Source organism: Diadema antillarum, unplaced genomic scaffold (genome assembly GCF_040938485.1).
Source record: "Diadema antillarum isolate AM-2024a unplaced genomic scaffold, OU_Dant_1.0 seq00000889_RagTag, whole genome shotgun sequence".
NCBI classification, from domain to species: domain Eukaryota; kingdom Metazoa; phylum Echinodermata; class Echinoidea; order Diadematoida; family Diadematidae; genus Diadema; species Diadema antillarum.
This window is the reverse complement of record NW_027271753.1, coordinates 1,017,318-1,033,079: the sequence shown is the minus strand read 5'-3', so window position 1 is coordinate 1,033,079 and position 15,762 is coordinate 1,017,318. Positions and strand designations below refer to the sequence as shown.

General features: G+C 38.3%; 1 protein-coding gene across 1 annotated transcript in view; it reads right to left on the bottom strand.

Moving 5' to 3' along the window:
- LOC139740857 (uncharacterized) overlaps nucleotides 1-7,324 on the bottom strand; it is a 130,077-nt gene extending 122,753 nt beyond the window's left edge. Inside the window, exon 1 of the mRNA XM_071651437.1 lies at nucleotides 5,589-7,324. Within this exon, the coding sequence (XP_071507538.1) occupies nucleotides 5,589-5,704 (116 nt within the window). The 5' untranslated portion in view covers nucleotides 5,705-7,324. The remainder of the gene's footprint in view (nucleotides 1-5,588) is intronic.
- Between the last annotated feature and the right edge of the window lie 8,438 nt (nucleotides 7,325-15,762).

Below are 15,762 nucleotides of genomic sequence, written 5' to 3'. Positions count from 1 at the left end.
ATGAACTTATACCATGCGTTATTCAGTTGTATCTTGTCTTCATCATTTGACAGACTAAACTACCCAAGAACCGTTTCAGCTGTTTGTAGAAACGTGTAAACACCTATCAAGTTAATTGCTTGAAGTACGCAGGCTTATCATTCTTTCTTTAAATCTTGACAACGTTAGTCAAATATATGGAAACTAAAACAAAAAGATTTGCATTTGTATTCAATACGCAAGGTGGCAGAAAGTTATGATGTCTAATGGCTTTAAAGATTTGGGACATTGGATATGATAAACATTTCGTTCAACAATTTTTATTCATGGCGTGTAACGTGAGGCTACATAAGAGTAGGAGGTTACCAAAATAGAGTTGCTCTTGATTCTAATAGAATACTTGAGATATAGATTATATACTTTGATGCATATAGGCAGTCCCATATGAAGGAGGAGGCATCATAAGCACATCACACACATGTGTTTGGACCATTTTTGTGTGACCGATTTGGTCTTCGTAGAGTATCGCGTGGCTGCGGCCAGAGCGGGAGGCACGCCACGCTGAGGCCCCGATCATAGCCGGGATTATCTCTTCACGGCGTGTTATACATTGAGGCCTTACCCCCCTCCATTCGTCCTAGCAACTAGCCAAAATCGATCTAAAAGAGTATCAGATAGATTGTCGTAGTTGAGTGTTTCTTTCATAAATCGTAGCCATCAAGCCATGAGTGAGGACATTTTGCTTCCCAAACTATGTATCAAGTCAGTATTCAAACATCCCTTTCACCTCTTGTTTTGGTACTTAGGCCTACCAATCCTTATGTCTCTCTGGTAGTTCTGAAAACTCCAATGTTTCGTAAAAGTTTGATACAAGAAACATTGATAACACGTAGAGAGCTTCGATACCTGTGGACGAACTAACAAGATTGGATTCCCTTAAATACTTTTGCTTACCTTTGCTTACTTGGTAATAACTGGGTCACATTATCAGTCTTTGCGGTCACTGGTGACCACCACAATCAGTATGTTTACACTTAACCTGGATCATCCATCACTTTTGTATGAAAACATTCATTTTATGCACTGCGGTCAAACTTACAGCGGCGTAAAGTTACCACTGACTTTATGTCAACTGTCACTGAATTAAACAACAACAAAAACAAAACAAAACAAGCAAAGCATCTTACCTCTGTCGTCATTCTTCTTGAAGAGATGCATCGAAGATGAAACTCCAGTCGCTGGGTTGATATCAACATTACCAAATCCATGCAATTAACTAACAAGAAAACATTTTGTATCACACCCCAGCCAGGATTCGCATAATCGCGCTATTACCATCTTGATTAGCAGGTGGTGGTGCTAAGGCAACACTCTCATGCTATACGTGTGCCCAATTACGTGCCATCACTGATGAGGACGTGGTTCTTAGGAGTTAATTACATGTCAATTATGTTTATCATGGATGCAGTTCGACTTGTATTTCGTATATATATATATATATATATATATATATATATATATATACATGCATATAAATATGCTCTTATCCACATTCGTAATAATTATATCCATATACACTTTTATGACACACGATTATTTCTCTGGTATCCTAAGATTTGCTCTTAGTCTATGGTAACCCAATACAAAATGTTTTGTTTATTATTCATTACTTTAAAAACAACTTTAAAAACTCATTCAAAAAGTTGCTGTCTTTTCTCGTGTTAAGTTTGTGTGAGTGTGTTTACGTTCTGTGTGCGCGATTATTACTGGCATCTGCACACGCAGAGCTCGGTTGGAAACACCGCGACCAAAAGTGACCCGAAATTTTTCTCACCGACTTCACAATCCTAAGGATCACTAGTCATTTTGTCTCAGTTTTGGCTGATTAGCAATATGTCAGGACAAACTGTATTGTGAATCAAGAATTATCCAGATTTCATGGACGTGACTAGGTGTAAAGGGGTAGTATTCAACACTCTTCAGCGTCACAAATTCGTGGCTGATCCCGTCATGTACCCCATGATAGTCTTATCATTCTACGTGAAGATAAGTATTGGAAACTTCAAGAGGGTATTGTACAGACGTCAACTTGACTATTATGCAATGAAAAGACACTGCTCTGTTGGGAAGGCACTGCAGAGAAACCGTTCCCGCGTTAAATGGTTTGTCTGCCATTGACATTTCCTACAGCTCAAAGTCAGGAGGATGAAAATCTAGGTGACTGGAAGCTTTGAATTATATGCTAAACGGCAACAAAAACAACATACCTTCTGGTGTTGCCAGTTTAGGTATAAAAATCTTCATAATGATCATGCACACACACAAAACACACACCAACAACAACATATTGATCATAACTTCTTCTTTTTTTTCGATCTCTAAGTGAGTTTTTCTGCGTGACAGTCTATGTTGGTCATTATTTCTATGTATTTTTTACTCCTCAACAAGGCATTATGCGTGTGTGTGTGTGTGTGTGTGTGTGGAATGTAGCCTCTAACAGCAATGGCTTATTTGCAGTGTGGGCGATATACAGGGCTCTACATATCTTAAATATTTTGGGAAAATTTCTCAGAACTGTCATAAACATAATGATGATGATATATCAGTAAGTGATTAGAAGTTACAGAGCTTATTGAGCTTAATGTGGATAAGCACCGTTATCTATGTGCATGTATTAAAATTTGAATACATTTTGTTATTTACACTTATTCTAACTGTTTTGTTAAACCTCGTGACCATAAGTAATATGTGCAGCTTGTTCATATCAAAACTTGTTTTTCAAGAGATTTTACTAGACACTGTTAGAGCTGTGTACGTTCGCATCGTATACATGCTGAATCGTGCTAAAAGTTTCTAACCTAACAGCTGGGAGCAGACCGCGTAATAATAGGAAATTTCGTTCAAAATGAGGCCATCTTTTGAGGAAGACCAGCAATTTTTTCCTAATATACCAACCTATTATCATGTTTATATGTTAGTTTAAAAACTCTCCAAATATGTGACCACTCAATGTAGCAATGTATAGTTTTATTCTTTTAACGCTGATTAAGCTCCTCTGGATAAAATATTCGAAATGGATAAATAAATAAATGAATAAATAAATAAATAAATAAATAAATAAATAAATAAATAAATAAATCATTTTCAGTACTTGTCAAACTTTTATCACTAAGGAAAAGCATTTATGTATGCTATTTGTTAATCATCACACGTAAAAAAATTGTCATAGGTGCTCTTTACAGAAAGTTAGATCTTCTGGAGAAAGTTATCTTGTTCCCGTAGAGACTTAGTAAATCTTACAAACATTAACAAAGCGTTATGTCAAGGATGAAGTTCGGAGTTAGGCAGGTGAACGTACGTCACAGACAGTTTAGGAAGAATTTCGGTGTTTCGGATTATTAAAAGCAGGCAAACTATGCTTTCGTGTTATCTATTAGTTGTTTGTATACTACTAATTATTTGTAAATTACTAAGATTGATAAAAATTTCTCCACAGACTGGTTGTACATGCTACTGAGTAATGGATGCAGTGTATTTCCTCCCATAATATTCATGCCTGTTAAGTATGTGAGATGAAACAAATTAATATAATTCAGAGCAAAAACAGTCTAATTTCAAATTGTTTCGTATGTTTATATTTATGTTTATGTTAAGAATAACCGAAGAAATGGCAGCTGTGGTTTCTTCATTTAAATGGTAATACATATCGATCCATGTAACCACACCATCCAGCGCTTGGTATATAAGCTGAATGATTTATTGAGCACAACTCGAGAAACAAGATCGCGTATTACTTGTGGAGGGGCAATAAGGGAATATATTATGTCCTTCGTCACATAACTTGATGAAATAAAGTGTCTAATGAGAGTAGAAAAAGACGTAGCCACATGGAGCTGTTGCTGAGGTTCTGCAACTGCTGTGCAATCACAGTATACTAAAGATGATTTGTGTTTCAACACAGCCGTAGAGGGTTACCGGATACCGTATTCATTGTACTCGGACTATGCGCGTCTGTCCTGTAGCTTTGTGATATATAGTAATCAATACTGAGCGGTCTGCAAACTTTTTCCCCCAAATCAGTAGAAACAAGGTAAAAACAAGATGTCATTTCATCGCCTTAATGGAAAATAAAAAGAATGTGCCGTTAAGTTTGCTCTCCTTAGCAAAAGAGGTCGGTAACAGACTGTTCGAAGCCAGAAGTTGTCCATTGCAAGCGAGAACTGTGATCATAACGAAGCGTCATATTTTAAGTTGCTCTTACGTTTCTTCTCCTCAAACAGAAAATAATGATAATAAATCCCAGATCAGAGGGACATGGAAATAGCTGCTGTTTTAGTCATATCTATTTGATTTAAGAACACGCCAGATGAAAGTGAACAACCTATCTTTATTTCTACAAAATCAAGGATGACTTTTCTGTAGAGCACATTCCACTGTCAAGATAACTGGGATTAAAGTGGAGTATGCTTGAGGTAATGGAATCATCAAAATTTTATTCTAATTACCTCTGTAATAGTGTCAGGGCTTTGTTCAACAATTTATGCTTGAAGAATTAAACCCAAGTGAGAATGGAAATTTTGATGTCGATTACTGTGGATAAACTGAGCCTCATTTCCAACAGATATGGTTGTCTTGGTGGCTGTAAAAATGTGCCTAGTAAAAATACATTTCTCCCATCGAATTGGACCATCGCTCAATATCTAACATTCATGGCAATTACTAACACTTTAGAGGGGTTGCATACACATAATGATATATCTATACCAATACAGAGAGAATGATACAGAATAGTTGGTGTAACAGAAGGGGGTGAAATTATCGACTATATGAATAAATTATCACTGGTAGCGTGTTCGGCATACCGACACGGCCAACAAACTATCTAGACCCATGACTTCGAGTGAAAAGCAAGCAATTTGCACTACGTGCACGTGCATCATTTCTCCATCTTTTTTTCCCCTTTTTCCCTCGTCTTCTCGTATTTTCTTTTTTTCCCGCCAGTTTTTCCTTTTTCATTGCTAGATTGGCGTCACATTGAGGAGAGGCACGTGCAAGGGGGTTGCTCCGAGAAAAAGTTGCGTGTTTGGCCCGGGTGCTTGGCCACAAAGATGCCATCGGTTAAAAACTCCCTAACTTGGCTCCCGCTATCGCACGACTCTCGCACGCAGGGTGTGTGCCTCGCCGCCCCGGCGAGCTGGCCGGCAGACGTCCACGAATGAGTCCAAGGTGTTAACTCAACTTAACTATAGCAGTAGCTTTCCGTTTGGCGTCCAGTGTCGAGATGCCATAACTTATCTCTCTCCCGATATGCTAGCAGATATGATGAAAAACAATCTTTACGATTAATGTGTATATGGGAGAGAGATTTCCCTTATTACATTTAAACAGCTTGGTCATACTAACACTGGCAATACCCCCTGGGCAAAATTGATTAAAACTAAAGCACCCAGCAAAGTGTACCGGTACATAGTCAAACGCCCTCCCCGAGATTAAGGCGTCGGGCGTTTTGAATGGAGCTTTAGTGGCGTGAGCTTACTCACACATGCACTACCCATGTACCCCATTCATGGAACACGGAAACCAGAATAATTCACTCTTACGCTACTTACCAGTGCTGCTGCATGACCCATGCTCGTTGATCGTATCCTTGAGGCGGACAGGCACCGGGTGGCGAGCCGTAGACGTCCGCTAGGCCTGCTGCCCCCAGCTGATCGGCGTAAGGCATAGCCGTTGCCCAACCATGGTGGGTTGGGCCCGGCGGAACGCTGTAGGCCTGCGTGGTGAGTTCTTTAGTTCTCACTCCCTGAAGAAAAAGTATTTACCTTTATGATAAATGAAACAACTAGAGTAGAAGGCAGGAAAAACAAATCAAGGTGTTAATTATTGGGCGCTGGTTGACGCGAAAGTAATTAAAATTGCCACCATCGGGACGGTAAAATATACTGGTCTAAACAGCTGAAATCAGTATCCATCCATAGCCAGCTGAGAGGTCATATTTCAAACGATGTTTTGAAATGATTCGTTAAAGTGATTTTATCAGAGAAAGGCAACGTGGGTCAGGTTGATGACATGCTGAAGCGATTTATTCTTTAGGCGCACTCGGGTAATCCATTACGGTTTCAGTCCATAGCGTGTGCACATGTCAATCCTCAGTCCTTGTACACATATTGTCCAAACGGGCAGACGACATTCCCCGAAGTGATGTCAAATCCCGCCAAAAGTTACCAATTAAGCATTCAGTGAAGCAGAGCCACGCGAGTAGCCATTTATGCCTTCTATTCTTGGTCAACCCGTCCGGGAGACAAGGGAGAAAATCTTCCGTGCTCGGTCGATAAGCAATAACCGTGGCAACCATGAACGATCGAGGTCCCCCTCCTTCTTTCCCCTCTCCCTCCTCTCCTTCTTTCCCTCTGTTTCTCTCTCTCTCTCTCTTCCTCCCTCTCTCCCACTCCCACTCTCCCCTAATTGTGTATGCAAAGCCAAGTCTCACTATCTCTTTGCTATTTGCTGTGAATTACTCATCCTACTTCACTCCCCTACCATGCGGAATGGTCGACTCCTCGTTTGGATGTTCTCGTAAAATGTATAATTTCAGCTTTTTGCCGATTCTCTCCAGTGACAAGCTTTCCCTTGGCTTTCTACTATCTGTGAGTTGGTCTACCATATTCCTTGTAGTGAAAATAACGAAACCGTGGAATACCACCCTGGGGTGTTTAAATCATCTCGCAGGCACATTCGTGTTGCATGATTGAATGTTAGGACTTTGAAACATTGCCCTGAACTTCATGTTTACTGTGTTTCAGTATATCACCTAGGACGCGATAACGGAGTTTGGATGAAGACATGGAACAGTCGTGTATGGACAAACTTCACTCAGCTACACACGTGCACGCTCACACATCACCGGCATTTCCCTTGTCTGTGAAATATCAATAATGGAGCCTTAACTTTGTGGCCCGGCACCAGATCGAATTGGAATCATCTTCCTGCACATGTATTTCCTTAACAGAATAAGAGCGGCCTACCTTTCCTAGTTATGCTCCAAAGTTCAAAGTCGGTATGACGGCCAAACCTTGTGCACATTCATGTTAGCTTGGAGACATTAGTAGTGACAGAGGTCACAGCAGAGAGGGAGAGAGAGAAGGGGAGAGAAGGCGAGAGGAGTGGTGAGACAGAGAGCTATCATGGCGCGGCTGGTCTGCTATGTTCTGCGATCCGTTTCCTTGCCGCACATTCCGATTCATGACTGAGTGTTGTGCGCCCGTATCATGCATCGCTGTCTCACACGCTGCCATTGTACGGCGCTATGTCGTGCTGGGGAGAGGCGATTCAGGGTTCGATGCCTGCTAGGACAGTCAACACGCAGGGCAGTGAGGACCCAGAGACATCTTGGTTACATCCAAGGCAGGTTCATCCCTTTAGCAGTAGTGAGAATAACATGAACCGTAAGACACAGATGCGTTTTATGACCCGAGATTGTCTTTGCATTACTGTTGCTTGTCTTCTGTAGCGAGATTTGCACAAGTTTTCAAACAATGATATTGAATGGGTAACAAAACGACCCGTATTAAGCTGTATCACAGGCCAACTTGTAATGATTTCGCTGTTTTTTCTCTTTCAATCAAGGGAGGGGGATATCATTTACATCCTATAACAAAACAAGTCGTCCGTACCAAGGCAATTTTACTTTTGTGTTACTTCATTTTAGGCCCATGCTTATTTTAAACTATTGCAGCCTTTACATATTCAGTCTTAAAAAAATAAAACAACTCCCCTACTTCTCATTCATAAAAAGCGGGTTATATCAGCTAGGGAAGTTTGAGAAGAAAAGATTTCAGAAAAGGATAAGAAAACAATATCAGTAAATAAAAAAAAAATACTTCATCTCTGTAGCCTCAAATATGACCTGGTGGGATCTTGTCCTCCCCTTTCTAGACACACAAAGATTGAATGTCAATTAATATTTAATGACAAGTACATACGGTTAGAACTCTCATCATGAAGGCATTATTTGTAAAATAATAAGGTTCATCGCGATTATATTGATAGTATTTTATGAAAACGCAATATAAGTTAAGATGGCGAAATTATATTTATATTAGATTTAGCAGATATCGCCATAAATGTCACCTACAGGGTTGTCCATGTACAAATCAATTTCAGTGTTAGTAGTAGGAGGGGGTAGTAATTCCTAACATTAAGGTTCGATACCTATCATTAAGTCCTCACACTCATTCGCTCTTTCTTTGGCAAAATCAGATACATTTATATAATTTTTGTAACACGACATCTCACATCATACTGCGATGTTCATACCATGATTATGTAAATGTATTCTGTCACGTGGATTCAGTAAGCTTTGATTTTGGTTAAAGGTATACTTAAACGATGTAAAACATGCCATAACTAATGGACCTGAAATTGAATAAGTGACAGATGATGAGTTTTCCCCTCCCCTGTTTTCTTTTTGTCTATTTCTTTCTTAGTTAAGGGCGCAAACAATTACTGCAATTTTCTGTTAATGGTAGCTACTATGATAAGAGGAGTATCTTTTTGCCCTTTACCACTCTGGCTGAGTGCTCAAAGGGCACTAAAAGATTCTCACACAGCATATAAAGAGAAAGAGATGAAGGAAAAACATAAGAAAGAAAGAAAATTAAAGTTATAAATTAGTCATACAGTATGCTCCATAAAATAGGTGTGTTTTCACTGCTGTCTTGAAAGAATCAATTGAGGAGATAGGAAGAACATGTAAAGGAAGTTTGTTTCAGAGAGAGGATCCGATGTGAACAAAAGACCTGTCAGTTCAGTGCTTGATTGTTAAGGCTTTGTTGACTTATTCGAGCTCACACACACACACACACACACACACATATATATATATATATATATATATATATATATATATATATGCATATATATATAGGTATAGAAATAATGATATATATATATATATATGTATATATATAATGATATTTATATACATGCATGTATATGTACACTGTATATACGTAAACACAAACTCATACACGTACGTACACACACATATATATGTGTATGTATATATATATATATATATATATATATATATATCTATTTGTTTATTTATTTATTTGTTCATTAAATTTTTTATAATCATTTCCCTTCTTCCACTTCAACCACTCGACCTTCAACGATACCAAGGAAGGTAATACCACAGCGTCACCGAATGCAATGTATAGAGCGATACTTGTCACGTGACCTGTCGTCTTAATTAAGATAAAATAAAGCTATACTACTTGATTTTAGTCCAACCAAGACATTTTCCAAGATGGCTGCTACTGCATCTGAAGGTTGTGACCTCTTGAGAAACTATTCCGATTTTATCGACTTGTCATGAATAAAAGACACTGTACATAACACCAACATAGGCCTACAATTTTCAGTCCAGGCCCCATCCTCCTGAGCAACTAACATGAGCAACTCTGAAGTTATGTACAAACTACAGTATAAAGTCTTCCTTGTGTGTTTGTTGTGTGAATGTTGCATATTGATATATTTATTCCATTATTATTTATGCTGTAGTACATTTCGTGATGCATTGATCCATTGAGTTGCACTGGCAAGCTAGAGAGGCTATACTACACCCAGACACCAGCAGACTTTCTGTAAGACTACCGCTAATGTCTAACAGGAAGCCTGTTTGTATGGAATGAGTGTGGAACTGGAGAGCGTGTGAGGGAGAGACAAACAGACAGACAGACGGAGAATGGGAGGGACAGGGGGAGGTGAAGTTCATGACTCACGCCAGATAATGACAGCGAGTTCTTCCAGCGGAATAATGGAAGAGTCCCACTTTTAGCAAACACTCTGACTACACTGAGGATGTTTTCACTTAATTCGTCCTTGCCCACAACCAGGGCCTCTTTCTTTCTTTCTTTCTTTCTTTCTTTCTTTCTTTCTTTCTTTCTTTCTTCTTTCTTTCGGGGGGGGGGGGAGGGGGATGAGAAGAGGATGTTGAATGGATTTTTGAGGAAGATCGAGGTGACAATGATCAAACACAAAGCAAACAAAACAAGACAAAACAAGACGTCACAAACTATGTTGGTTTTTTTTTTCTTTTTAGAACTTCTTTTTGTGGCCGGAAGGGTTTGATACGAGCTGTAGCCAAAGTTGTAATAAAAAGGCTTGTCGTTGCTTGTCATCAGAGTGCAAAGAAAGTTTTCATCTGTAAATTTCTTTTGGTAAGAAAAACTTAAGATAAGAATTGAATCATGAATCTTAAGAGTGTTCATCTTGATTTAGGACTTTATGTAATAATATGTGCCATCACTATAGGTCGAAAAAATGTATAAAGCAAAATCAATAGCCAAACAAGAGTCCTCAAATTAGGTCACCTCTGAGATATGATGTCATCTTTGTTTTCAACGACTTTAACATTTATCATTTATTCCACTAAAGAATAATATATCAAAGAGTTACAGCAGTCCTTGTATCATTGTCAGCCACATACAGGCACAAAAATCTACAGTGATACATGGTTACGCATGCACTTTTGAAATTGTTGATCAACAATTTATGATTATTCAAAGACACGCTTAACCATATACATAGATGTTTTCCATTTTATTTCAGAATTACGTATGTGGTATAGTCTTTAGTTTCAAAAAAAAAAAAACTGCCCACAAATCTTCCATAGCTTTCTGGTCAACAAATATGGAATCATGAAGTTCTACTTGTGATGGTGGGTTATTACATGTAGATGGTGCTGCGTTTATCTCCCATTAAGACATAGTACCTGGAGTTTAGCTAAATATTATAGACAATTCTTTAAAGCAACAAACTTTCCATCTTATTTATATTTCAATACGGTGCACTCCCGTTATAACAACACGGATATAACGAAATTCCGGTTATAACGAAGTGAAAATTCAGACCGCAACATTATCCACTCTATGCATTTTTATTGTTTATTTGTTCTGTTATAACGACATTTCGATATAACGAAAGAAAACTGCCGGTCCCGAGGACTTAATTATAACGGGAATCCACTGTATAGGTACACATTCTATGTTATATTTATTCGTGTAGGACACGGTCGAAATGAAATGAGTTCAAATCAAATAGAAAACTATTTTCATACAATTAATTCCAAGCTCTTTTAAAAGGAGAATCAACATACACTCTTCTTGAATCAAATATGAAAGAAAACATTTTTCTTTTGCTACGTATTGGCACGTGATCTTCACGTGAAGAATTACAGCTACCTGTATTCACTGATACTTTGCTCGCTGCAATGTATAACTCACGAAGCAACTTCCGTAATACAATCATATTCACACACACACACACACACGCTTTTTTCTTTTTCAACACACACACACATACACACACACAGATGAATTATATATGGTATATATATATATATATATATATATATATATGTAATTATATATATGTATATATATATATATATATATATATATATATACATATATTTTACTCGCCAGCTATGAGGTGACGACGTTTGGTTAAAGTTTTCAAGAACACTTCGATGGAGTGGAAACAATCAAACAGAACATTCAAAATTTCTACAAAACAGAAACAAAAATGAGAAAATCCTTGAATATCAATCTTTTCATATGTTGACGCTCTTGACAATGATAGCATAAAAACCCATTCCTCATCCTTTCATACTTACTTTTTTAACCAAAAGAAGTGGAAAGTCAAACAAGAAAGATGGCTAGTATGGAAAACTGGGGCAACTCGCTTTAATTTTCCAATGTGAACAGGTCAGTTTGTCAGTCTATTTGAAGAGATCGCATCTCTAAACAAAATCTTAGGGCAGTTAATGCAACAAAACATCACCTTTGATGAACTTCAATTGGCAAAAGTGCCTCATTTTTGTAGCGCACTGTTATGAAAGTATTGCATGGATTTTGGAAAGAACTAAATTACTCATCTTTAGTGTGTCGACTTCTATATTTGAAAGCCCCATTGTGTTTGTTTATGTGCCAGTGGCAACAGTTGTATTTAGATTGTGCCTCCCCAGCGACCTGCAGGAACGGATTAGTTTAGTCATGTTATAGGACACAAAGTTACCAACCTTATGGCTGCAAAAATGTATCCATATACATTTTTGCCATTAGTCTTGCCAAGTGCTTGAACTTCGACGCACTCACTCACACACACACACACACACACACACACACACACACACACACACGCACGCACACGCACACAACAACAACAACAACAACCACACTAACAAGCGTATAAACAGACATGTAGGCATGGTAATCCACAAATAAAAACTTTATTCCAGGAACCGAATCAACAGCACGAACCTTAGCACGAGAGGTAGTGAGGGAATCTTAATTTAGAACACTGTATGCTGAACAATCCAAAAAAAAAAAAAAAAAAAGATGGGCGGCTACAACGAAAACTGGATTCAAATGAGACTTTGAATGTCTATCTGGTATAATACATGGTGATAGGGCACGGATAGATGTTTGCTTTCTTCTTTTTTTTAATCTCCCAACAATGTCCGATAGTGGAGGAATCTTTCATGGGAACGAATTCTGGAATGGTCCATTGGGCTTAGTGACTAATGATCTTAGCCGCAAAAGTTAGAGTAAGATGAATGTTTGCAGAATCAGATATGTATGCAACATATTAGTCTTTTTTATTTGTCATTTGTCATTGTCATTTGAAGGACAGTTGCTGCAGTACATATTACATTACAAACTTCTTTCATGTGCAATGATATTGACGGACTGATTAATCTAATCAAGAGATTGACTATAATTATATTAAAAAAGGTTAGAGAATCTTTATCTGGCAATGACATTTTTCACTGGACATAAAATTGCGGTCCATGACACCAGACAGACGGTAACTTCGTTCGAAGCTTTGCCTGTAACTAGTTAATATGTACGTAAGATTGTTTAATGGGTTCATCCCACGAGCTCGATACCCACGAGTCATACGGCCCACGAACTAGACATCTAGTAAAACAGGCCCACAACTAGCTGGATACAAATGTAAAACAGACCCAATGATCTAGACACTATAGGCAAATGGCCTACGAGCTTTACACTAGGCAGAAATGGTCCACGAGCTCGACATTACGTACAATAAGCCCCATGATATAATGTCGAGTTCATGGGCCTTTTTTTTTTGTGCCCTGTGTCGAACTCGTGGGCCTTTTTTGCCTAGTGTCTAGCTCATGGACCAAATAGCTTGTGGCCCTATTTCATTTGATGTCGAGCTCGTGGGCCTTGTTCACTTTGTGTCTAGCTCGTCAGCTTTATGACTCGTGGGCTGTTTGACTCGTGGGCGTAACTCGTGGCTGTCGAGCTCATGACGTGCACCCGTTTTACTAAAATTTTGACTATACTGTTACTTTACTTTTAATGTACATTCGACATATGTGTAATATACATACATGTGACGGTGACGGGGAACAGTCCTTTAGGGCATTAGTGGAAGTAAGGGTTTTCTACCTTTTTTTCTTAATTCCTTTCATTTGTTTGTTTTTGTGTGTGTGTTTTTGTTTGTTTGTTTGTTTGCTTGCTTGCTTGTTCTTTTTTTAGCTCAACTGACCCAAAGGCTCAAGTGAGCTATAGCGATCATTTCTCTTCCGGCGCCCGTCATCCTTAAAATTTGTCCTTTGTCAATTTGTCCTTAAAATCTTCAGCTTATTCTTGAAAACCCAATGACAGATTTTCATCAAACTGGGCAGATGGCATCCCTAGCGTAATAATATCTTAATTTTTCAAATGGGCATCATACCCCACTGATGGGGATCCCCAGAGGGCCTAAAGGCTCCAAAATTAAGGAAAGTCTTAAAGTCTTATAGAACTAGAAGTGATAGAGCATTGGTGGAGCTATGAGTTAGTACAGTCGTGTCTGCATTTTCAAGTTTGTTCATGGTAGATCAGGGGTGCCCCGCCCCTTGTGCCCCAGAGGACCAAAGTGGGCCCAATTTTTCACATATTCAGCTCCCTAAGGAAGCCCAAATGACCTATTTTCACCACACTTGGAAAGTATAATCCCCTGGGGTGATCGGACCTTAATTTGTTCGAAAGGACAGCATGCCCCATCCCCCGTGGGCTCCCAGGGGCCCAATCACCCCCAAATTAAGGAATCTTTTTTTTTTTTTTAATCTCTGGCGTTACTAGTATTGTCATCATATCATAGATGAATGAGATCGGCGAATCTTATTTGCGGAGACGTAATTTCGATTATTTTTTAATATCATTTAAATGTGATGTGCCGTGAACGTGAGCAAATTGTCTTTCTATCCAAACCACATGATTTGTTTCATTTCGATATACATCAGGAAATCCGTATCGTTAGATGATAAAACGTTGGTGCATTTTTGTTGTAATAGAGATGCTGTGCTCCCGTTTTGAATGTTCCATTCTATACCATGTTTTTGATTACCCGTTCATTTATTTAGACAATTAAAGTTTCATAGACAGAGTTTCTCTGTTGTTCTGAGCACTTATTTTTTGATTATCATAGTATCGGGAGCAGCTTGTACCGGGGGTGGCATCCTATAGTCGATGCCAACAAGAAGATATATTGGCAATCTCTTGTTTGTATCACTTTAAAGTGATGGCCTAAAAATCATTCAATACCTGCTTATGTTCAAATGGGAAGATGTATATTACTTGTCAGTGTGATACTTAAGTTGTTGCACTGTTAATTTTCAGGAATGAAAGAAATCATTTTGTTTCCTTCTATTTCTGATGCCAGGCTCTAAAATGGTCTAGATAATTCTTGATATTATTCCATTCATAATAAGTCAGATAAACCGATGGCAGTAGACACAACTCTATCATACTGTCATTGTGTTAGCATGTACGTAAAAATACTGAGGCAGAGACCAATATGTAAAAGTAAAAAACACCAAAATTTAGTAAAAGTCTACTTCTTATATCCGGTATGTGGAGTAGGTCATGAAAACTTCGGGGCTTCGTTTTTGTTTTTAAACCCAGGATATACGATGTTAGATTTGATATAGCCTACTGTAGTTAAAGATATATCGAAACTCACCACAGCATAATTTTGTGTTGTCGCTATACACCTGCTATACACGCCAAATTTTGGCAGAAAATTTCAAGGATTCAGTGAAGACATACACTTCACGTGCAAATATTATGATATAAATTTCGAGGGTATATTTACTTTTGAAAGTGATGGTCTCTCGCGTATGTCTCCAAATCTTTGTTCCAGAACTGTGGGTTTGCAAAATGTTTGTAAAAAGCATATTCATGCATGTAGCATTACGGTTGCAGTAAACGCTTGCGCAAACATGCAGCAAGGAGATTTTAGAAATAAGTGTAATTATTTGTTGTCCTTGAGTGAACACGCCAACTACCTGAGTCCATACAATAATATTCTTCTGGAAAAGAAATAGCTAACCACGAGGGGTAAAACGAAATAGATGTTACTAGAATATGAAGTGCGAAGGGTTGATATTGACTAGGGTTCGCAAAATACAAGGAAATATCATTTGAACATTACGTCAATCAAAGGTTATGCTCCGTTAGAGCTTGCAACGAACATTCACATGCCGGGGAAGAGACACTATTGGCATCGTAACAAACAGTGAATCAATCAAATGCTTTTGTCTTTCCATTTATGTGCGTAATACAACATTTTGTAAGAGAAAACATTCTTCCCTTTGCATCAGGTTAGAAGTATCAAAGATTATCAAAGAAACATCAGAGAAAAGGTACAACGTGTGAGAAATAGAACAATAATTAGTAAAGTTTGTAGGATTCAGTAAGAAAT